Source organism: Arvicanthis niloticus, chromosome 21 (genome assembly GCF_011762505.2).
Source record: "Arvicanthis niloticus isolate mArvNil1 chromosome 21, mArvNil1.pat.X, whole genome shotgun sequence".
Taxonomy (NCBI): Eukaryota; Metazoa; Chordata; class Mammalia; order Rodentia; family Muridae; genus Arvicanthis; species Arvicanthis niloticus.
In genome coordinates this window covers 17466532-17490616 of record NC_047678.1, presented here as the reverse complement: position 1 = coordinate 17490616, position 24085 = coordinate 17466532, and the positions used below count along the sequence as shown (strand labels likewise).

Here is a 24085-nt window from a genome sequence, read left to right as displayed (position 1 = left end):
TAGATTACTTTCTACTGATGGGGGGGGGGTGGTTCAGGTTCCTTGGAACAAATCCAAACTGCCGGTTGTCAGGATATCTCCAACCAGCAATCCAGCAATCTAGCAATAGCAAAAGCAGCAGCAGGAGAGCAGCTGCAGGAGAGCAGCCGCTGCCACAGGCCCTCTTAGGGCTCTTATATTTTTACCCTCCCAAGAGTCCCCAGAATTCCAAACATAAACTATCTGGAGCTGGCAAAAACCACACCCCTCCTAGAACACGGGACAATCATAATTAGCGTCTGAGGACAATCTGAAGCAGCTCCATATCCTACACCTGGGATTAAAACAAAAAAACATGTTCACATAACATAACTGTTTTTTTTAAGGAACCAAAATTCTCACTACACACTGTTCCAAACTCTTCCACATTTCTCCTTTGGACAAATTCCAAAAGCCTAAGAACCCCATGGCCCAATTTATCAATGGTCTCACTTCTCATTACTAGTGTTCTGTGTTTGTTAGTTATTCTTTGTTTTTCACTGTGGCAACTAAAGGGAGGAAAAGTTCATTTTGGTCCAGAGTCCAAAAGGATACAGTCCATCACTCTGGAGAAGGCATGGCGGCAGGAACAGGAAGCCAGCAGGTCACATGGCATCTGCAGTCAGAAAAGAGTCAATAGGAAGTAGAATTGGGTTGTAAAACCTCAAGACCCACCCCTCCATAGACTCATTTCCTTCGAAGAGTTCTTCCTTCTAAAGATTCCACAGCCTTCCCAAACAGTGCTCCTACCTGGGGACCAAGCATTCACACACATACACACAACCCATGGGGGACAGTTCACAGTCAAACCACAGCAGGTAAGCTGACCATTATTTTAATCTGTCTCCTATTTTCCTATTCCTCAACATTTTCCTACTGAGTCGGTGCTGAGTGTGCACAGTATGGAAAATGCTATGCACAACTGAGGATGTAGGCAAATACGTGGGGAGAGTGGAATTGCTAGATGAAGTACATTTGTCATTCTGAAAGATGGAGTTAATTTACCATCCACAGAGTTGATCAGAATGCGTTCGGTTCCATTCAGTTCCATGATGTACAAGGCTGGCAGCTTTTCTTTATCTCCTACAAAAAGCCACTCAACTTTTGGATCTTCACTAATCTGAAAGACAAAAAGAAAAGAAGAAAAGAAAAGAAAGGAAGGAAAGGAAAGGCATTCCACTGCAGTTACAAGTTGTTTCTTCTCCATTGTGTCTTTTACAGAGAACATTTCTTTCTATTTGCTTATTTATTTGTGGTTAGAATTCAAAATAGTATGTTTCATGAACATCTCCATATACATGTACCATTGTATGTTTCTCCTAGTCCCCTCCTTCCTACCCTTTCCCATTCTTTCTCCCCACCTCTCACTGGTCTCCTCTGGTCTCTGAGACCTGCTTCTGGTTTCAGGTCACTTTGTGTGCATGAATATTTGTTTGTTTGTGTGTGTGTGTGTGTGCGTGCACGCACGCGAGTGCACGTGCATGCAAACCAACATATATATTTGTTGATATCATTTCACATTCTGATCTGGGGGTTGGTCTTTTCATATTCACTTGCTCATCGTTAATTTATTAATAACTTGTGTGGCAGATATTTCCCCATATTAAATCAACAATGTCTAACTTCTTTTATGAGTGTTTTTTGCAAGACCAATTTGTTAACTGCCCCCACCCTTTTTTTCTTATTGAAACAGGGTCTCTCTCTCTGTAGCCTTGCCTTGCCTTGCCTCAAATCTTTAATCCTGCTGAGTTAACAAACCTGCACCCCCCTATTGCCCCCTACCCCCTGCACCTAGCTGTCATTTTCACTTGTTTCTCCCCACCACACCTTCTTTGTCTCTTTCTCTCTTTTGAGACAGGATCTCTCTACATATTCCTGGCTGTCATGGAACTCCTTATGGAGGCCAGGCTGGCCTCAGCCTTCTCAGTGTTGGGACTAAAGGCATGCGCCACCACACCAAGCTTCCCACCTCTGCTTCTTGTTTTCTGTAATATATCGTCTATGTCTTGAATTTAAAATTAGATTGAATGGTTTATATGTTTTATTTTTCATTTTAAAAATTGGTCATTGAAGACATTCATCTAAAGTATATCTTATAATACATGAAAATGTTAATTAGTATCAGGTAAATTGATCTGAATAAAGGTCCGGGCTGGTTTTAAAAAGAAATCTTACAGGCTATATTTTAATATTTTACAGACCATAATAAAAAATGAAATGAATCTAAATGTATTAGATTAGGAGTTCACGAAGCTAGTGGTAACGTTTGGTTAGTATGCACTTTGTGGTATTTTCTCAAATTGAGAAACTGATTTAAGATTTAATCACAAATTTTATGTTTTGAATAATTTTAGACGTATAGAAAAACTAATTCAGCACTTACATAGCATACGTGAGGCCCTGGGTTCAATCTGCAGCATGGGAGGAAAGGAGAGAAAAATCGGGAGGGTGGGGGAGAGGACCAAACCAACAGATAGAAAGGTCTCATTTATTGACCCCCACATAGATATCCCTCCTCTACAGTTAACTCTTACACTAACGTTACATATTTGTGACAATTACCATCCAGTATTGCTACACTGCTGTTTAAATGTTTTTGCCTACAGTCCTTTGGTTCCTGTATCTCAGCTAGGGAACCCGTGCTCTATTTGGTCCTTATGTCTCCTTGGGCTCCTTTGAACTGTCATGGCCTCTTGACCTTTGCTTGTTGTTAGTGACCTTGAAAGTTGGAAGGAGTGCTGGTTGTGTATTTCTGGTCCCCCAACCTCCCAACTGGAATTTGCTCTGTCATCCTTATGATTAGAATGTGCTTCTATATCGAGGGAAGAAGGAAGCACAGAGGAAGTGCCACTTCATTATGCATAAGAAGGCCACTGTGATCGGCTTGCATAGTGGGTCATAAAAGCTACTAGAAAGCAGAGTATGATTAAGTTAGGTTAGTTAGATATGTTACTGGCTTACTTTTAGTTTTGTGACAGCTAGTCACCCTCTTCACAAAACAACAACCAGGGCTTGGATTTTCTCTTACTTATGCTGTTTTCCTGCCTAATTATGCTTAGTTTATAAATTTTCATTTTAAGAAGTTTACCAGAACGGGGTCTAGTGAGATGGCTCACCCAGGAAGGAGAAGTACATGCCACTATGCCTGATGACCTGAGTTCAATCCCAGGACCCATGTGGTAGAAGGAGAGACTTGATCCCCATAAGTTGCCCTCTGATCCCTACATGTGCATCTTGGCGTGCATGCCTGTCACCCCCAAATAAATGAGCAAATGCTTTAAAAAAATTGTCAATGTAAGCACATTGCCTATGGTTTCCTCTCAGCCCGCGGATTTAATAGATGGGCTTTAGTTACTTTCTAGATATCAGGCATCTGTCTAAGAACATTTCAAGTCTGATTTGTTTAAAGAAAATGTAAAAACAGCTCAGTGATCAGATTTCGTGATGTCTATTTTAGTGATTCCCCCCCCCCCACCTCCTTCCCCATTAACCAGATCCTGTGTTATATTCACTCCGAGCCTTTATTTGTAGTCTCATATACAGGAAAGGTTCTTGGTGGTACCATGAACGCCAGAAAGAACAGCGGCGTTTTGAGGGGTTGAGGCACAGTCCCCAGTACACACATCAGTTAGAGCTAGCACATTGGCTACATTCACTTTGCCTTTTCATTGTCTGGATCCTATTTGGTCAGCTGGTCCCGTGTGAACTGGAAGTTGAGAATTACAATCACCTGTCCTGCAGCCCCTCCAGCTTTCGCTCTGAATTATGGGCTCCATCTGATGCGTTTGATCTTCAGCTGTGGATAGTGTTTTTTTATTATTGCAAAGTAGTCTCCTTTGCTTCATGTAGGACTTCTGCTTTGAAATCCACTTGCCCCATGCTAAGGCTGTTGGGTGTGAATTTTACACACAGCTTTTGCTGTGTGTCTGTCCTCCACTGTCCCTGGCCCTGGCTCACTTTGGAATGGCTCTCATGTGTTGTATGGAGTTGGGGATTTTGTCTTGTTCCTCGTTTTTTTTTTCAGTCTTTGCTTACGAGTCCATTGTTATGGCTACTACCTCCATCTTGGTTTTACTATCCCGCAGTTATGTCTTCTTGCTTCAATCACTTCTTAAAACAAAGCCCCTCAGGGACAGGGTCTGTTTTACTTTCTGCTGCCTTCCTTCTGACAGTTTAGAAGGTTTGTGTTTTATTGTTAGTTGTGGAAGTTATCTTTAGAATAACTATGTAGAATGAATTTAATCTTTTGTTTAGACTGTCTGCCTTCTAAAATGAGTAACTGCAAAGATTGTTTACCAATTCCATCACGGCTTCTATCTGCTTTACAGCAGCTGTTTTACATGGAAGCTTTTCTTGATTTGCCTTTTTCTTCTTCTTCTTCTTCTTCTTTGTCTCTCTGATAGCATCTTAAAACTTTTAAATGACATTTACTTATTTTGTGTTTGTGGGGTCGGGGAGGGGTGTGAGTATGCTGGGGTGTGTGTGTGTAGAGGTCAGAGAACTTGGGAATTGGTTCCCTCCTTCCACCTTGTGCCTCTTGGGATCAAACTCAGGTCTGCAGACTTGGCGACAAGCACCTTACTAGCTGAGCCATCCCTCCCGCCCTCCAGCAGCGCCTTAACTGTATCCAGTGATGGTTCCTTGCTAAACGAGGTGTGTAGCCTTGGATCAGGATTTTGCAGACAGTATGTGCTGGGACTGCTGGACATTACACAAGGAGCACAGGCTTGCTCTGTGCCTCACGGAAGGGAGGTTCTGGGACTCGGGCAGTGATTTCTTTTAGCAGTTGTTTCTTTTCAGTCAACAGAGTTGTATCTGTAGGCTTCTCTCTGGGCTCCATGCCCTCCTCCTTCCTGGCCTCCTGGACACTCTGCTGCCTGTGAAGAAGGCTGGTTTTGCTTTCCTGTTATCCCGCCTTCCCATTTCCTGAGAAGCCAAAGGCAGGTCCTGACACCAGACTGCATATCCTCTGCCCAGTGCTCTTAATTAGACCAATGGAGTCTTCCTTCAGGAATCCCAGCTGCTGGCCTGCTCTGCAGGCTTTCCCCAAGCCCTGACCTGCTAGGTGCCTTCTCAAGGTGTTTTTGGACTGGCTTTGATCTTTACTGCTCTGGGCTGCCTCTGGCTGTGTTTGGCAGCTTCCCCCCCACCCCACCCCTGTCCCGCCCCCTTCCCCCTGCCCTTCCCCCCCAAGCTGTGGTTTGGGTTACAAACGTGTCCGGTTTTGCTGAAGAGAGCATTCGAATTTCTAGGTCCTTGATTTTGGGTGATTTTCAAATAAGAACACGAGCAACTTTATTCTGCCACCTTTAAACTGTCTAGTGTGTGTGTGTGTGTGTGTGGGGGGGGGGGATTTGTGATCTAATATTCTCTCAGATCAAACATCACCCAGAACTTTTCAGCTGAAAGCAGAGTCTTGACAACAGAAAGTGCAGAACATGGGAGCTGAGGACTGGAAGGGGGAAAAAAAGGAACCGTATCCTTGCTGTGTGGCAGCAGGGGTCCTTCCTTGCCTTCTGGACTTTGGTTGGGGTGTGCTACTGTCAGGATGGTGTATTGGTAGGCTTTTCCTGTCTGACAAAACACCTGAGAAAACAACCTAAGGAGAGAGGGATTTGTTTTGGCTCACAGTCTCAGAGTTTCAGTTCACTGTAGCAGCGAGGTGCTGGAGGAGGGCGGATCAGATCTGATCTCCGGAGGTCAGAGACACAAAGGGGACGCTTGAACCTGACTATCCTGCCAGGCCCTTTTCAGTCCAATTAAGTTGACACCCAAGACTATCATGGGGCTGGGGAGATGGTTTCGGTGGCAAAGTGTTTGCTGTACAAATACGGACCTGAGCTTGATCCCCTGAAGCTATGTGAAAAAGCCAGGCACAATGGTTTGTACCTCTAATGCCAGCCCTGGGGAAGTGAGAACAGATGAGGCATGTCTGGGATTTGCTGGTCAGCTAGCTTAGCCTATTCAGTGAGTTCCAGGTCACTGAGAGGCAGACAGCATCCGAGGAACATAGCCAAGGTTGACCTCTGGCATATATATATATATATATATATATATATATATATATATATATATATTATATATACCTGTACCTACCCAGAGACCCGAAAAAGAAATTAACTGCCAAACGTTCACCTCTTATCAATTAATATTGCAAGCTTCAACATTTCATCTCTGGTGCCCAAAAGGCTCAGTTCTCGCTTGTAATGTCTTAAAATACATTTAGTCCATCTTGTGTATCCCCAAAGTCTCCATAGTGGCAGCACCGTTCAAATCCAAATTATCCTCTGACTCTCCATTCACACCTTCAGCCTGGAGCCTCGGCAAAATCTGAAACGAGTCACATGCTTCGAAGATAAGATGACACAGACTAAACATCCCCCACTTCAACAGATGGTGTGGGGGAAATAGAAAAAAAATGGAACCAAATCAAGACTGAAATCTCTTAAGGAAAACATGGGGCACAAGGCGTCAGCTCTGAAAGGCCCAGCATCCTTCATCCTATGACCTTGTCGCTTGCAGATCACCTCGCCTCTCTGTTGCCTGTCGGTGCTCATGCCTCCTGTCTTCATCAGCAGATATTCCACCTTCCTGCCATCTTTGACTTCGACTTCACAGTTTCAGACATCACCCTGTTGGGAAGAATCACTTGGCTTCTCCTAGGAATCCCTTGCCTGCAGGGAAACCACATCTGTCACGGGCTGTCTAGCCACCTAGGACTTCCTTTGTAATCTAGGTTTAAGCCACCATGATCCAATAGTTCTTGTATTCTGCATGCCAGCAAAACAAGCATATTGGATAATGCTAGTATTTGCCACCTCCTTAAGCAACAGCTAGAGCATCTTAGACCATGGATGAAATAGTCTCTGAGAGCCCTGATGGTCGAAAGCAGGGAATATCTCCTAGGTACTTGATGCAGGCAGGGTATCCTGGTGTTATCCTCTTGGGGCGGAGTCTTTCAAATAAATGAAAACCTTCATATTCTTGAGTCAATTCCCAAGATGCTCTTGAGCCATCTCTCCCATTCTGCAGATGTCCTTCTATGATGGCTTTAATCCGGTGGTTCTCACCTTGCGAGTTGCAACCCCTGTGGTGGCTGAATGACCCTTTCACGGGAGTGGCGGATCTGATATCCTGCCTATCAGATGTTCACACTATGATCCATAGCAGTAGCAAAATTATAGTTATGCAGTATCAATGAGAAAATTTTTATGTGGTGATTTTGGGCATCACCACAACATGAAGAACTGTATTAAAAGGTCGAAGCATTAGGAAGGTAGAGAACCACTGCTCTTCATCTCTTTAGAGGCCATGCTGTTACGGTGTCTGTATTGGTTACTTTTCTCATTGCCGTGGCAACCCTGACAAAAGCAACTTAAGGAAGGAAAGGCTTCCTTTCAGCTTGATACTGTTCATCTGGTGGAGGGTGGGGGAGAAGCCAAATGGACGATTGTGAGGCTGGTGGTCACACTGCAGCCACTGTGAGGGATGAGTGGGAGCCAGCTCGCCTTCTCCTCTTTAGAAAGTCCAGGGCCCCAGCTCATGAAATAGCACTGCCCACATTTTAGAGTGAGTCTTCTTACCCCAGGCTAGCCCAGAGACTTCCTTCTCCAGAGTGAACAAAGCTTGGTCTCCTAGGCAGTTCTAGCTAGATCTTGTCAAGTTGACAATCAGTATTAACCACTGAAGATTCTTTTTTTATCATTAATTAATTAATTAATTAATTAACATCCCAAATGCTGCCCACCTTCCAGGTCCTCCCCCACAGAGTTCCTTCCCCCATCTCCTCTGACCTTGAGAGAGTGGTACCCCCCAGGCATCCTCCAATCCTGGCACATCAGGTCTCTACAGTATTAGGTGCATTCTTTCCTACTGAGGCAGGACAAGGCAGTCCTCTGTTACATATGTGCTGGGGGGGGGGGGTGTCTTGGTTCCGTGTATGCTCTTTGGTTGGTGGTTCAGTCTCTGGGAGATCCCAGGGGTCTAGGTTAGTTGACACTGTTGGTCTTCCTGTGGGGTTCTATCCCCTTCAGGGCCTTCATTCCTTCTCCCCAACTCTTCCATAAGAACCTCTGACCTCCATCCAATGTCTGGCCATGAGTATCTGCATCTGTTTCAATCAGCTGCTGGATGGAGCCTCTCAGAGGTCAGTTATGCTAGGCTTCTGTCTGCAAGCATAACAGAGTATGATTAATAATGTCAGGGACTGGTGCTTGACCATGAGATGAGTCTCGAGTTGGGCTGGTTATTGGTTGGCCATTCCTTCAGTCTCTGCTCCTCTTTGTCCCTGAATTTCTTTTAGGACAAATTTTGGGACAAAAGTTTTGTGGGTGGATTGATATCCTTATCCTTCCACTGGGGGCCCTGCCTGGCTACAGGAGGTGGCCTCTGGAAGTCTCTTTTATGGACAAACTCGAAGGGTTTGATTCATCCCACTGTGTATTTTGCCTCCGGAACTCACTGTAAATAGGGCTGAAAGATCCAAAGTTAGTCACAGCCTGAACACTGGGCTGCCCTGAGAAGCCCTCCCCCAAATGAATTTTTTCTTCACCTTTAAATTCAACCTCTGTGAAGTCTCAGAACACAGACAAAGTGTGTACAGCTTCTTTTTCAGAGATTAACACAAATAGCCTTGGTTCAGTTCCCATGAGACATTCTGCCTGGACTGTTTGTTGGTACTCCTGTGAGTATCTTAGTCTCCCATGCTCTCCTCAGAGTCACCCATTAAGCGGTGCTTACAATGTTCTAGAATTTCTCTAGCTTCTCCAAGCTTTTCTGAATTCTTCCTACAAATTAGTTCCATGGGCTTCTGTACTGTGTGTGCAGGTTTAGTCATAGAACCAGCTGCATCCCAGTATCAGTTCCTGTGTTTGTGCCTTTTGTGCTGTGACAAAATGCCTGGCAAAGTGACCTGAACAAAAAAAAAAGGAGTTATTTTCCTTGCAATTGCAGAGATTTCTGATCATCATGACAAAGAGAGCATGGTCCAGCATAGCAGCTTACATCATCGTGATGGTTCCAGGAAGGTCTGGGGGGGGAAGAGAACATGCCTACACGTCTTAGTTAGGGTTTTACTGCTATGAACCAGACACCAGGAGCATCAATTCTTATAAGAACAACATTTAATTGGGGCTGGCTTACAGGTTCAGAGGTTCAGTCCATTATCATCAAGGCGGGAACATGGCGGCATCCAGGCAGGCATGTTGCAGGAGGAGCTGAGAGTTTTACATCTTCATCTGAAGGCTGCTAGCAGAATACTGACTTCCAGGCAACTAGGATGAGGGTCTTAAAGCCCACACCCACAGTGACGCACCTACTCCAACAAGGCCACACCTACTTCAACAGGGCTACACCTCCTAAAAGTGCCACTTCCTGGGCCGAGCATATATAAACCATCACACTACAGTAGGGAGGTTTCTCCCTTTCTGTCCTGGCAGATATACCTAGAGGTGAGCTGTATTAGTCTCATAGGTGCTTCTTAAGTTGACAAGATTAGCCATCACCAACAGGAAGTCCTGGATTGACAGGAAAGAGCATGACAGCATCCTGTCTCCTCATTTGTTTTGGGGAAGTTGTTCTGAGCCAGGCAACTCTCAGGCTAGGGAGGAGGAAGGCACACACCTGTTCTCTGCCAAGCACCGGTAATCAAGGCAAAGCTCCACCTTCTCTCCCCATACCGAGGGCCATCTAAGCACCCCAAGCTCCCTGGAGCCTAGCTGAGCTTCCATTGACCAGTTCCTCCACCTCATGGAAAACTGTCATCCTGCATTAAGGGATGTTCACTGGGATAAATGTTATCAGTGATGTTTATATACCTAGGGAAAACACTGGTGTAGCCAAGGGAAATAACTCCCTGTGGAATGCCTGGAGAACATCGCCAAGAGGACACCTGCCTCCAGCGTCCTAGATCTGCGTTTTTATCATAACATCTTTGAGTTTCTTATACCATCCCGAGGGAGCTCTTTTATCCCATCTTACAGAGGAGGAAAGTGGAGTCCAAGGGAGGCTTAAAGTCACGAGGGATTTGAAACAGTGCTATCTGGCTCCACAGTTTGGAATGGCCAGTTCTCCTTTCCTCTTTCTTTGCCATTTGTTTTCTCATGGCAGCAACACGGGAAAGGATATTGGTATCTTTGTCCCTGGGTGACCCTGATGGATACTTGCTCTGTGTCTTGTTTCCCAAACCTGGTTACATTTTAAGTGGGTTTTTTTGGTTTTTTTTTTTTTTTTTTGTTTGTTTTGTTTTGTTTTGTTTTGTTTTTTAAATCTCAAGACAACTGGAGCTCCAGACCCACAAGCCACACCCTAATGCATAGGGCATCATGCCTCAGCACTACTTTGGGGGGGGGGGGGGAAGGCGGGTCAGTTCTTTTTCTAACAGTGATTTCCAGGGGTTACTCTGGTGCCAAGAACAGACTGAGAGCCGAAGACCTTGGTTTGACTGTGGCTCAGTCACTTATTACCTGTGAGACTAGCTAATCACTGGCCTCTGTAAGATTTAGGTGAACGGGGAAACCTTAATCATTTAGGACAGTGTTTGCCATATCTCATATACTTGAACGGTGTGAGATCCGAAGTATCATTAATTATTATGCACATTAATTACCATACTTGCAAAAGGGCGCTACCAAGGCCTGGGCATAAATGAAGGGCTGAGTAGCTGGCTGTTGATCCTTCTGTCGTAACCTGTGCCCTTTGCTTCCTTCTAGGAGCTTGAGCCCCTGCCACAGCCCAGCCGAGGCTGTGGAGGCCAACCATCAGGAAGTCTGGTTCCCAGCCCCGGGGTCCATCCCTGGATACCAGGAGTGGAGGCTTCTGCGAGGTAGCAGTGGCCAGCAGTGGCCCCATCCCCATAGTGAACCATGGGTCAGAAGCTCTCTGGGAGCCTCAAGTCTGTGGAGGTGCGAGAGCCAGCGCTTCGACCAGCCAAGAGAGAGCTCCGAGGCTTAGAACCTGGGCGGCCGGCTCGGTTAGACCAGCTGCTGGACATGCCTGCGGCAGGGTTGGCTGTACAGCTGAGACACGCGTGGAACCCTGAGGATCGCTCTCTCAATGTCTTCGTCAAGGATGACGACCGCCTCACCTTCCACCGGCACCCGGTAGCCCAGAGCACAGATGGCATCCGTGGCAAAGTGGGCCATGCCCGGGGTCTGCACGCATGGCAGATCCATTGGCCCGCTAGGCAGCGAGGCACCCACGCTGTGGTGGGCGTGGCCACGGCCCGTGCCCCTTTGCACTCTGTGGGTTACACCGCACTGGTGGGCAGTGACTCTGAGTCGTGGGGCTGGGACCTGGGTCGCAGCCGCCTCTACCATGATGGCAAGAACCGGCCTGGGGTGGCATACCCTGCCTTCCTGGGGCCAGATGAGGCCTTTGCTCTGCCAGATTCCTTATTGGTCGTACTGGACATGGACGAGGGCACGCTCAGCTTCATCGTGGACGGCCAGTACCTGGGCGTGGCCTTCCGTGGCCTCAAGGGCAAGAAACTATACCCGGTGGTGAGTGCCGTGTGGGGTCACTGCGAAGTCACCATGCGATACATCAATGGCCTTGACCGTAAGTGTCCTAGCCTAGATGGCAAGGGGTGCAAAGGATTCCTGTCCCGGGAGAGTTGGGAAGAGGGGAAGCAGAGAAGGTAAAACAATTGACAGTTGGGGAATCCTGAAGTTTACAGCAGGGGTCCGGGCGTGGTTTTAAATTCTGACTTCTTTGAAGGTTTGAAGTTTGGGGGCTGGGCCTCAATTCTCTCATCTACAAGTGGCATGGTGGTCATAATCTAACTCAGGGCACTTAGGAGGGTCACGTAGGATAATATGTGTGCTTAGAATAGTAAGTGCACTCGCTAGTGGCTATGAGAGCTGAAGAGATATATGAAAGGACCCAACCTGGTCACAGCTGGAGAGTGTCGCCGTGTCCCATTCCTGGGTGGGACACCAGCTATCTAACAAGAAGTAAGTAGTGTTAGCAACTGTCATTTATTGCCACCTACTGTATGCAGGTCTGAACACCCAAATCCCAACTCCTTCCGGAAGCTGTCAAAGGAGGTAAACTACCTCCTTTCTCAACTCTAGCTGACTGTAGCCACATGGAAATGAAGCCCTGGGCGATGGAGTTTTGCCGTTTTTCCAGAGAACCAGAAATCTAGACTGTGTGAACTGTCCCAGCAGCTGCTAAAAGCCTGTAGTTGAAATCTTCCTCCTCAGTGGGCTGTTGGGTTTCCCCCAGCAACATGAAGTCCTTCTTTATTTAAAATGCATAACCTCTGAGGCAGTTTAAAAGTCACAGTAACAAAGTGTTACTGGAGGAGCAACCCTAGCCTTCGGGAAAGGCACGCATGGCCCCATGGCTGAGCCCCAAGTTCAACCCTATGTTCAGCTTGCTCGCACGTATACCGCACGTATACCGCCTATTGTGGTTTGAACGGGAAACATCCACCAGGGGCTCATATGTTTGAACACTCGGTCCCCAGCTGGTGGGGCTGATATGGGAGGTTAGAGAACCTTCAGGAAGCAGAGCCTTGTAGGGGGAAGTGGATTATGGGCTGGATGAGTCCTGAGTTTTGGATAGCCTGGCTTTCCTTTATGGCAGCTATTTCTCTGCTTTCTGACTGCAGATATCATGTGACCAGCTGCTTCCCACTTCTGCTATTAATTATACTTTCCTTGTCACGGGGACAATATCCCTTCTATCCCTTCTCAAACCTAAGCCAACCATTACATTCCTTTTGAGTGACCAGGTGTTTGGTCACAGCAGTGAGAAAAGTCACTACTGTCCCTGTCCACCAGCCACCATCTTCAGAGTTCCTCCCACACACCCTACCAAAACCGAGAGGCTACCGACCCAATTCCAGGGTGCATTTTAAATGAGAGATATAAATGCCAGCCAGTGTGGCTGATTCCAGACCCCTTTCTCTTTTGAGAGAGAGAGAGAAAACAGAAACAAACAAACAAAAAAAACCGGAAGCATAGAGCTCCAGAACCATAAGCCCCCCCCCCGCCCCCCACCCAGGTCTGCTTGTGTCTGAAACCAAGCATTTTCCCATGTTCTCCTCTTCCGCTGAGAGCCCAAGAGTAACACTCCAGAAAAAAGAACTGCAGGCAAGGTTTGACTTGTGTAAAATTTGTGTTTGCCTCAGCAAAATGTGGCCTGATGGCTTTCAAGGGTGGCAAGCAAACACAAAAATGGCTGGAGCTCCCAACAGGGGTATAATTGGTGGCATTTTTACAGGTATTTGTTTCTGTGGTTGTTTGACTCACATTAATGGTGGAATGGTGCTCCATTCTCTGTTTAACTCTAAAACCCTGGAGCAGATGACTCCTCGGCCCTGAGCAGGGTGATTCCATCATCATGGTGCCTTGTGGGAAATGTCTGGAATCCTCTTAGACATGGTGAGGCAAGCCCTCAGGACGAGCAAAACAAAGGCATCAGTGAGCACTGCGGTCCGGCCGGGAAGTCTACTGCTGGAATTCATTTGGGCTTGCCCCAAAGCTCACGAGTGTGTGTCCCGTACCTCTGTACATCCCCGGCACAGCACATGTGTGTCTCCAGAGAGTCACACTAATTCCCTAAGATCCACACCACATCTGTAAAGTGGGACATCAGCTCCCTTTCTTAGTTTGAATGTTAACATCAACGTGGTAGCCGGGACTAAATGTCTGACATTGACATCTGGGGAGATGCAAAAGCCTAAGAAAGAACACTTCCTTTTGGTTATTGATCTGCTCCAATCCAACTGCTTGGTTTTCAACAACAAAACGAAGACCTTATCATGCTGTCCCCATGGCTGTTAAGAATCAGGGATCTTCTGCACTGCTGAAGGAGGCTGGGTGGGAAAGGTAATTGTGTTTGACCTTGTGGGTGGGTCCTTCTGATGGCTTCATCTTCCTCCCCAGTGGAATGACTGGGGTTGGCAGAATCTGGAGCAGGATTCAGGAGGTGGAAGAGAGTCGTGACTGATAGTGGACTAAGATGTCTTGATGCAAGCCTGTGCCATCTCCTATTTGATGACAGGGTCAGTCTGATCCAATGCTAGCCTGCTCTCCAGACAAGAGTGGCATCATTTAGGGTAGGCAGAAGTATGATGGCCCAGAGGGATAGCTCAACTTGGAACCAGCTCTGACTGTGGTAGGACATAACCATACAGGACATAGAGGCAGGACATAGTGCCATACGGTGAAGCCTTGGGTCTGGGTGGTGATTGGAAAAGGGCTGTATGGTATATATAGAGGGTGGCCTGGGACAAATTCCACTGGGGATCCCAGGGAGGGAAATAGCTTGGCTCCAGAGAGTCCCTGGGTAAGATTGGTGGCCAAAGGTGAAGATCTGTGGGTTGAAAGAATTCTTAGTCTCTGTTGATTATGGACATGGTAACCTGCCTGGGGTGGGGTAATTGGACAGAAAGCATTATTGGGAATAAAAGAACCTGCCCCTTGGGATCACCTCCCTGAAAGACCTCCTTCCTCAAAGCCTCAGTGTACCCTCTTCAACTTGGGGTAGTCAGGCACACCAGTATTGAGCAGACACCAGTACTTAAAGCCCTTTGCTGCAATTAACCAGTTGAGCTGAGGGTCATAAGGGTCACGGATAGAAAAAAGAACGGCCTTTGTAAAGCATTTTCCTTTCATGCAATGGAAGTTGTTCATAGATGACTGTTTTTCAATTTATGATTCGTTATGACTGTAAAAGCAAGCCTTACGAGGTCTTACCACACTGAACGCTGAAGCACATGTTTGATATGTGTCCTGATATGAAGAGCGTCCTGGCCATGCAATTTCCTCTTGCAAATGCTTGATGCCCTGGTACCCCTTATGAATAGAATTGTTCTTTTGTTACACCATGGAATATACAGCCTAGCATGTGGGAATTTACTGCAAAGACCTACAGGAGGCCTAAGAGCTGTAGCTGATGAGATAAATACAGCTAAAGCCAGGCACATGACCAGGCTGTCTGTCTCAGTTGTCTAGAGCCAGCCTAATAATAACAACAATGATACTAGCTATTATATATATCTAAACATTTATTTAATTTAAATATATATGTATTTAAGTATATTAATAATAATAATAGCAGCTAGAAATACCTCATTCTTCTGGGCTCTTTTCTAAGCCCTTTATAAAATTAATCACCAAAATTCTCTTCAGGAAGAGAGCAACAGCACACACACAGTTCATAGCTGAGGAACCTGGATGCAGGCTGAAGCAAGTTGTGTGAGATGCTTTCAGGGGCCCTAGCAGACAAGGCAGGGAGAGACAGCTCAGGAGAGTCGGCTCCACCTGACTGTATGGCCCTCTGGTGAACTTAGCTGAGATCCTGCCATCCTGCGTGGTGCTTTCTCTCTCCTTCGATGGCTTCCTTCCCAACCCTCAAAGAACTCTTCAGAGTGCGCTAAAAGCTAGGCTGGGTGCAGAGGATGGGTCTTCTGCTGCTACTGCTGGAATCAGGTGCTCCAACACTGAGCAGGCAGTGGCATGGAAGGTGCCCCAGCTATTCTGACGTTCACCTTTCAGGTAGACTGGCCTGGTGATGTGCTCCAGCTACTGTCTGGAATTCCTTCCTAGCATGAAGGCTCCTCTTTCCTCATGCTGGTGACTGATTGCTAGCATAAGAGCGTTTTACGGGGGGGGGGGGGGTTGGTTTGTGCTGGTTCGGTGGTGTTCTGCACAGAGGGCCCCTTGGTGCTCAGGACTGACTTTTGGCTGGAGAGTAAGAGCTCAGGTATGCTATCCTGGGACCAGCTGGCTGCGAGGCCTCATCCACCTGTGCCAAGCAGAAGGAGCTATATTTCCAGACGCCATTCCTAGATGGTTTAATCGATCTGCCAACAAGTATTTATTGGTGCAACAGTGCAGCAGAGGAGGCTGGCAGCTGGCCAGAGCTTCTGGTATTGATGGGGGCCAGAGAGGTTTTCCACAGGATGACTGCAAGGACACCCTCCCCTTGTCAGATTGTGTTCCTGCTCTGTGCCGAGCCTACTACCTTCCTGCTCAACACTCACGAGTCTTATGTGGGCAGTGAGGTCCTCCCAACTTCCTTAATGACTGGATGTGACTCCTCCAACAAGGTCCATGTCTGTCCTCTATAAGTTGGTCATCCCAGCTCATTGCCAACCAGAGAGACCCTGTCTTTGCACCGTCAACGAAGACCCCAGACTCCACTCAGTGGGATTGCTCTTTTGGCTCACTCAAGTAATGGGGAAGTATTCAGGCAGGGATGATGACTAAGGAGACCTTTGTGACAAGTGGAAAAAGTCAGGAATTAATGCATGTATGGTTCCTTTTAATAGGTAAAGATAGAGGTTGGTTAACCACTGTTAACAATACACACAGTAGTGTATCGAAACACTCCCACTGCCTTCTTCAGTCCCCAGCCCCCTCTCATCCTTGCCACCAGCCACCATCAGCAGTTTCTAGTGTATCCTTCCAGAAATATTTATGACAGGGAATTTTTAGATCACACTGTAGGCAGAGCTCTGTTTCATGGTTCCCTCCCCCACCTTAATGGATCTTGGCAATTGTTTAAGTATCAGTTACGGTAGAGTGGGCTCATTTCTTATTAACAGTTGCATGTATTTTCATAGTATGGTTGTCTCATAATTTAATTATTCAGATCCCTATTTTTGTACAGCGGGGCAGTTTCCTGTAAGAATAAACTTTTAATCTTCATTCAAATTTCACTTATTTCCCCCCTTCCCACTGTTTGAGGTTCTCAAAGCCTCGGTTTTGCCATCTGTGCTGTGGGATAGTTAGAAGACCATGCCAAGGGCTGTATTAGTGACACAAATGTGAAGCCTGGCCCGGCATATGGGTGGCCCACTGCGGTGTCCCCATGGGAGCTGCCACCACACTTTCACATTTCCCATCATTCCACTGAGCTCATCTCAGGCACCCAGTGAGCACTGTGGGTGACTTGGTTTCGAGTTGGCAGTATAGTAGAGTTCTGTGGCTGTAAAGTTGAGAAGGCTGTGGACATCTTATTGCACTGAGATAACTGCAGCTGTTCAGTCCAGCCAGACCGGACATAGGATGTACACTGGCACCATAAGAACCTGGCATCCTTGCCTGCACAGAGTAGGCCATGATTTGCATGTTTTGTGGCAGCGCTGCTGCCAAAGAGCTAATTCTGAAATGAAGACTCTATTTAATCTAGCCTTCTTTCTACCCTCCTAATAGCACCCATGTGGAAAAGCGCACAGTAGGTGCTCTGTAGTGGGACCTGCATCTTAGTCTTCATAGTCACCGCTCTCGTAGGCTCCATGCACAGGCTACATAGTAGGTGCACATAAACGCACATGAGGGCTTTGGCCTCTCACTGCCTGAATCGTTTTTTCTTTTTTCTTTCGCAGCAGGGACTGTGAAAGTCACAGTTGGCCAGAGTCAAAGGAGCTGCCTGTGATCACTGCCCGCCCTCTTGCAGTGTGACCTGTGCATGACCCGTCCCTGCTTTTCATTGTGTGCTTTGCCTGGCACATCTGTCCCCACATTCAGACCAACTGGAGTCTCTGTGATAGGCCAGCGAGTCCCATTCAGGACCCTGGCATTCAGAAACTGGACCCCTGCCTTTTATTCTGTATAAAAGGAACAGATTTTTCCACTGAGAAAAGAGCCTTACTGAGCTGCCACAGCCCTGCTTTGAGGGAATTTCCACGTTTAATCGTCATGAGCAGTCCCACACAGCCGTGCTGTCACCAAGGACTTTGACATGTCGATGCCAGTATCTGAAATCAGGTGTGGGAGGGTGTGCTGTCTCTCTAAATGTCACTCTGGGCTAGTATTGGTCTGGAGGTAGATCTGACCTCAGGATCCCCTGGCACCCTGGGGTCGGGGTCTCTCTACCTAGTTGTCACCTGAGGAAGTCATTTTAACTCTGAGCTCAGTTTGTTCATCTGAGAAAGAAAAATTTATTCTGCCCTGAGGTGTTGGAACCATCAATGATGTATTAAAAGTGACCTGTCTAGTTCCGGGTATACAGTAGGGACTCACACAATAGTAGACACAAAACTACTAATTCAGCCTATTAGTGTTCCGTGGATTGGAAGATCGCTGTAGACAATTGCTGTTGATAAAGTTTGGTCCACACTGAGATCAGAGGGATTTCACTCAAGGGACTATGGAGGTTTTAGGATATATGGTAGAAATTGCACCAGCAGTTCAGAGGCCATTGTGATTTTATCACAGATGAGTTGTATGTGTTCAACCTTCTCCAGGAGCTGTTTCAGAGGTTTCCCTCTGTCTTGTTCAAGTGTTTCTCTGGCAGGTATAGCTCCTGGTGGTGTCTTGCCTGGTGAACATGTACCAAGGACATGCAGACAAGTGGCACCACTCCTACTGTGGCCCATGTGCGTACCTATCAGGAGGAGGTGATGAATGGACAGCCCAGCTACTCTTGGACGTTGGTGGGGGAAAAGGGAGGAAGCATAGTGTCTCCAAACAGTGGGGTGAGAAAACGTGGGATCCTGTAGCCAAAATTGGTAGCCTCATTGTACTGGCGGTTATGGAATGACCCAGAGAATAGGAAGACTTGCCAAGGTCGCTTACCAGTGAGCAGCAGAGCCACAGTCAAAGCCCAGGCTCCAAAGCCTTTGAAGATGTTCCTGGCAAGAAATGAGAGACTGAATCAGCAGTGTGTTCATGTGGTTCATGGCTCTGTACTGGAAAACCGGTGTACCATGCAGGGTATGGATATGGGAGGTTGGAATTCCAAGGTCGGTGAGGACTAGAAGGACCAGGAAATCTTTGGGAGGAAGGCCTTTAGCACAGGGATTCAACCTGCATCTCTCCCTGCCTGCTCTTCCGACCACAAATACACAGAGAGAGATCCTTGCTGGATTCCTAGTGACTCTTACAGTCAGAGACACTGCCCAGAGCCTCTGCAGATGCTAAAACCAGATACTTGGATACTGGAACCAATGTCCAATCAGTAGGGGAAAGAACTCTACTGTGTACTGTGTGGGCCACATAGGTATAGCTTTTCTGACCGCTGTGTTTCTCAGAACTCTCACCAGGAGAGAGACTGTAGGGATGGCATTTGTCCTGGGAATCCTTCCACAGTACAGCTTATGTGTGACCCCATATGTGGAAGCCCAAGATTCTGCATTTCTGACGAATTCTGGGCTGATGCCAATGGTTGAAGGTATGGAAAAGAGCAAGAGTCCTCACCATCATACTGTGGCCCAGAAACCCTCACCTGGAGGATGAAAAGCCAGCTCATAGAGGCTGCCTAGTACTTACCCGGTAATTCACAAACTAGATCACCGAGGGTCATGCCCAGTTTTCTGTGGTGACAACTAGGTCGTTGCTATAATATGCTTTATGATAACGATGAAGATGGCATTAGTAACCTGCACTGCCATAGTTCCTGTGTAGTCTTAATCCCAGGCCAGCCCACTGCACCGGTTCTCATCCCATGGCGCTGGCGACCATTCTGAGTAGGAGGTGCACAGAAAGCAATGAATGAACAAGCATATTTACAGGGGCTGTGTCAGTAAGTGGGGAGAGCTGCAGCCTGCAAGACTGGCGGCAGCATTTATCTGCCTCCCAGGGAGCCAGCTGATTCGTCCTGTCTTGTCCTTTGGTTAAGGCAAGGGGGTGGTTAGTGTGAGTTACAGTCTGGCCCAGACACTAATAAGGCTGCTGTCTGAGGCTTCCATAATTCAGGGGAAGGCTGTGCCATGTAATGGCCTTCTTCGTCAGATCTTCCGGGACTCGGGGCCTCCTTAATGATTTATTTGCCTAGGATGAAATTAAGCCAAGGCAGTGTGAGCTTGGAAAATACTGCTTCTCTGGCTTTCCCAGTCCATCCTGTTCAGAGGCCATCTTCTATAAATAGAACTGTGAGACCTATTTTGTGACCTGCCTGCTGGGAGCCCTGACAGGCAAGGGCTGCCCCACCACGGGCCCCTGAGACCATACCTGGCTAGCACGTGATCCCCTGTCTTCCATTAACCATGCCTAGAACTCCACTGGGTTACAGTAGAGGACAGAGGTACTAGCAAAGACTTACCTTTGTCCGAGTTTCAAAGTCCTTTCAGGACATACTTTAAGAAAAAAAAAGATTATTTTTATGTGCATGTTTTGCCTGCGTGTATGCAGATGCATCATTTGCGAGTCTAGTGCCTACAAGATTCAGAAGAGTGCATCTGATCCCTTAGAACTGAAGTTACAGAGGGTTGTGAGCTGCCATGTGGGTACTAGGACCTCTGCAAAAGTAACAACACATGCTTCTAACCTCCAAGCCACCTCTCCAGCACCCAGTGCGTGCTTTTGAGTATCTCCATTTGTTGATGCCCTGCCTCCATTATTTCAGCGGGATACCCCAGGGCAGAAGCATATTTGCTTCTGGTGTTTAGTGAGGTAGATGGTAGTTCTCTGCCTGAGGCTGGGGCCTTGCTAGTAGGGCTGTGTGGGTGGCTGGCTCCAGAAGTGAAAGGCTAGAGTCAAAACTTAGCCCATGTGCTGAGAGTCAGGGGGGATGCTTATGTTAAGGCTTCTTTGGAAATCTAGAACCCAGAAGAGCCCACTTGCCATAGGAGGGATGTGAGTGTAAGATCACATTAGAATTGCAGGTGGTGGTGGTGGGCACAGGGTTGGAAGGGGCTCTGCCATCCTATCTGTGCCTCGGGCTACACACTGGCCTCAAACTATTCCCCAAAACCATTACCAAGCTTGCCGGTGTCTTTTCTCATCATTTCGGGTGCCACTTGACTGCTCATTACCCTGCCCCTTCTTTTGTATACTGAGAGCTTTAATATGTCCAAGGTGACATCCTTGATCTTAAGTTCTTGGTCTGGCTCTGTAGCCCTCCAATTGTCTCCCTCTGGGAGGGTCTCTCAGCTGGCCTGTCACCTGTGGAAATATATGGGCATCCTCAATTTGCTCCCTTGGCACCCACTTCTCTTGGAGCAGCTGAAATACTGTATGATATATCACCTGCTAAATTGGGAATCCCCAGCGGCCATTCCAAGCTTCCCAGGCAGTTTGTGTCAGAAGCCCAGCACTGGCTAGAAGCTAGCCATCTGGGATGCCCTGCTGGGGAGAGTGTGGACAGAGCAGAGCAAGGAGTGGTATCCTGAGTTTCTAGAAACAGGTTGGGGAAATGTTGTCCAAGGCAGAAGTGAAGGTGTAGCTTGCAAAGGTTTCTCCTTGGCTCTGAGACCAAAGATATGCTTGGCAGAGTTCACCTGTTTTCCTTGCCAAAGGGAGAAGGCGTGTGTGCATCTTAAGTGAAGTGTTGGGTACCACTGTTTGGAAAGGTGTCCATACTCCACCCATGTCTCCTCAGAACATCCTCAAGGCCTCTAGGTTGATGGGCAGTGTGTAGAAGCCCTGTCCAAAGCCAGGTCCCCAGAAACAGTCCCATTCTTGTGTGTGTTCTTCTGTACCCTGAAGGTCAGTGGGGGATATTCTCAGGCCCTCAGGTCTCTGTATCTCTTTGCCATCCCGTTGCCCTGTGTCCCAGCTTCTGGCCCTTGGTGGGGTCTCAGTAAGGGCTAATCGCATGAATGGCTGGCTAGCTAGTTGAGAGCTGGGACAGTGGTGTGGAAAGCAGCCATGACCAGATCGAGGGCAAATGCTCCCTTTCCACAGCACCTTCAGGAAACAGGAATGCGCACACACACTCCACACAGATGCTTCTGGGGAGGAAGCTGGAAAGGTTGCTAGTTAGTGAAGAATGAAGAATTCTACATTTACATTAGTTGTGAGCTGCCCCACCACCACCACCACTCCCACCTCCCGCTGCTTCCTTGCTATGTGTGCAAAGACATGATCTGGGCAGTCATTGCTGCCCCGTAGTCTGTGCTGGTGTTTGTACAGACACAAGCCAGAGCCAGGCTACTGCAGTGAGCTCTGGAGGCCTGGTTTCCACTGCTGTCCAGCCTGCCCTCAAGATTAGGATGGTGTTTGTCCCTGTCATTTTTATCAGCGGACCACTCCATGACTCTTTTCTCCATTATCTGTTGTATGTTCAGCACTTGATGACAGTTTGAGCAAGAAACTGACTGAACAGCGCCTAAATAAAGAAATAAATATTTATGACCAGTGTGGACATTGATAAGTGTGATTAAGAGAATAGAGCGAGAAGGGGTGACTGGCAGCTGTTATCTGGGAACTTCTTGGGGAGAGGGACGGGGAGATGATGGTTTGGAGGCCAGTGAAGATTGTAGGGAGAGTAGTCAGTGGGGGGTCAGCCTCTTACCAATAGCACTGGACACACTGTGAAGGGGCAACATGAGACTCAGGGTCAGTACCGCCTGTCAGTCCTTCCAGTCCGCTGTGTGAAGAAAGGGTGTCCTGAACCTCATTTGAGAGCAGGGCCACCCTTCTCTCTTCCACCGGCACTTGCCTCCTGATTCTACAGAATGGCCTGTGGTAAAGCTGTTGAAGTGGCACCTTGGTCAGAGTCCTTATTATTTTCTGTTCTACCCACAAGTTGGATGAGAAATCCGTGGCCGAGAGACCTGTCTGGGTTATTGTGAGCCGCAGAGCAGAGCTCAAACTCTGCTGATTGTTCTCTCATCTCGTTTCTGCCCCAAGTCCGATTCAGGGTTCAGCTTGGTTTGAACAGAGTTCATTAGGCTTGCTTGGAAACCATCTGGAGGTCCGGCCCACAGACACCTCTATATTCTTTATATTCTTGGAGAGTTCCGGGGGACGCGGTGCCAGTTCAAAACTCTGTTAGGTATGTTTTACCTATACTTTGTGTCTCCCAAGATGAGAGAGTCCCACAGATAACCTGAGTGTCTTTCACCTCAAACTACTCAGAGTGGTATGGTGGATTGAAAGCTTCTATTTCCTTTTTGGCTGACACGGGCAACCTTCCATGACTGCTGAAGATAACGAGCCAAAATGGATTGTTCAGATGTGTGAAAGGAAGTTAAAATGCGCTCTTGAGGTGAACTAACTTGACATCCCCTGAGTCTGTGCTGGATCTGAAGAGAAGTGAGAGAGGTCCTGAGGAAGCATCCTGGACTGGGATCCAGGAGACTGGACAGCTGGTTCTAGCTAGGGCAAATGGTCTCTGTGTGTGCCTTGGTCTCCCCATCACAGGAAAGACATTTGGACAAGATAATCTCAAGGGTCTCTACCATTCCGTTATCTCTGCTGTTGATGGTCTGCACCGTTTGACTTGTTTAATAAATAGTTTTCATGTCCATGCTGTGACAAGGTGACCACACCGTGAAATAAAGCAGATCTTCAGTTCCTGGACTGTCCTGCTCACATGCAGATGTCCTCCAGCATGCATAGACAGTAGCCACCATATTAGACAACGAAGAATTGGCCCATTCTTGTCACCCAGGAGTTGAGGCTTTCAAGACTCTGGGGGACAACGGGACTCATGGACAGAGCAAGGATATGGTTCCCCTTGAGACAACTAGGCACGGTGTGGACTTGAAGTGAACTCATGAATTCGTTCAGGGCTCAGGAGCCAGTCAGGGAGGCTGGGAGTAAGAAGCTTGTTCTGTCGGGACAGGAAACCTTAGAGAGCATCCTGGGGAGTGGGGGGGTGGAGGCGGACAGGAGGAATGCCAGGAATTCCAAGGCGCCTTGGAGCAGAGAGGCCCCAGCTACAATGTCCCTACCACTGCCCAGAAGCCAGGCTGAGTTTGTCAGCACCTAGCTCTGTAACTTCCTCAAATCCATAAACTCACTGAAACTCCTGGTAGGCAAGACATGAAGAGTAGGCATGATGGGTCCTGGGGATCTGGGGATAAAGTAAAACAAGTTTTAAGAGTCCTGTGTACATGAGTAGGCCACACGCACAGTACCATACTTCATTCAGTGATCATACATTTGTGTAAACGCGCGTGCACGCGCGCATACACACACACACACACACACACACACACAGATACACACTCCTCTGTGACTTTAAGGTATCTGTCCTGACTTTTCAGTAGGGCCAAAAAGTATTTGGAGAAGGCGACAGTACATTCCTCCTTTGTCCCCACAGCCCTGAACACCCAGCCTCCCACAGCCCATGCAGTCCCTCCATCACAGATGGCACTCTGGCTGCTGCTGGGGAAGGTGACTATCTCCGCTCCCTCTGACCCTGTGGCCTTTCAGCCTCGGAT

The 24085-nt window shown here is 47.6% G+C and overlaps 1 protein-coding gene across 1 annotated transcript in view; it reads left to right on the top strand.

Annotated features, from left to right (window-relative positions):
• Positions 1–24085, top strand: part of Spsb4 (splA/ryanodine receptor domain and SOCS box containing 4) — a 72076-nt gene that overhangs the window by 11147 nt on the left and 36844 nt on the right. Inside the window, exon 2 of the mRNA XM_034484552.2 lies at positions 10728–11574. Within this exon, the coding sequence (XP_034340443.1) occupies positions 10881–11574 (694 nt within the window). The 5' untranslated portion in view covers positions 10728–10880. The remainder of the gene's footprint in view (positions 1–10727; positions 11575–24085) is intronic.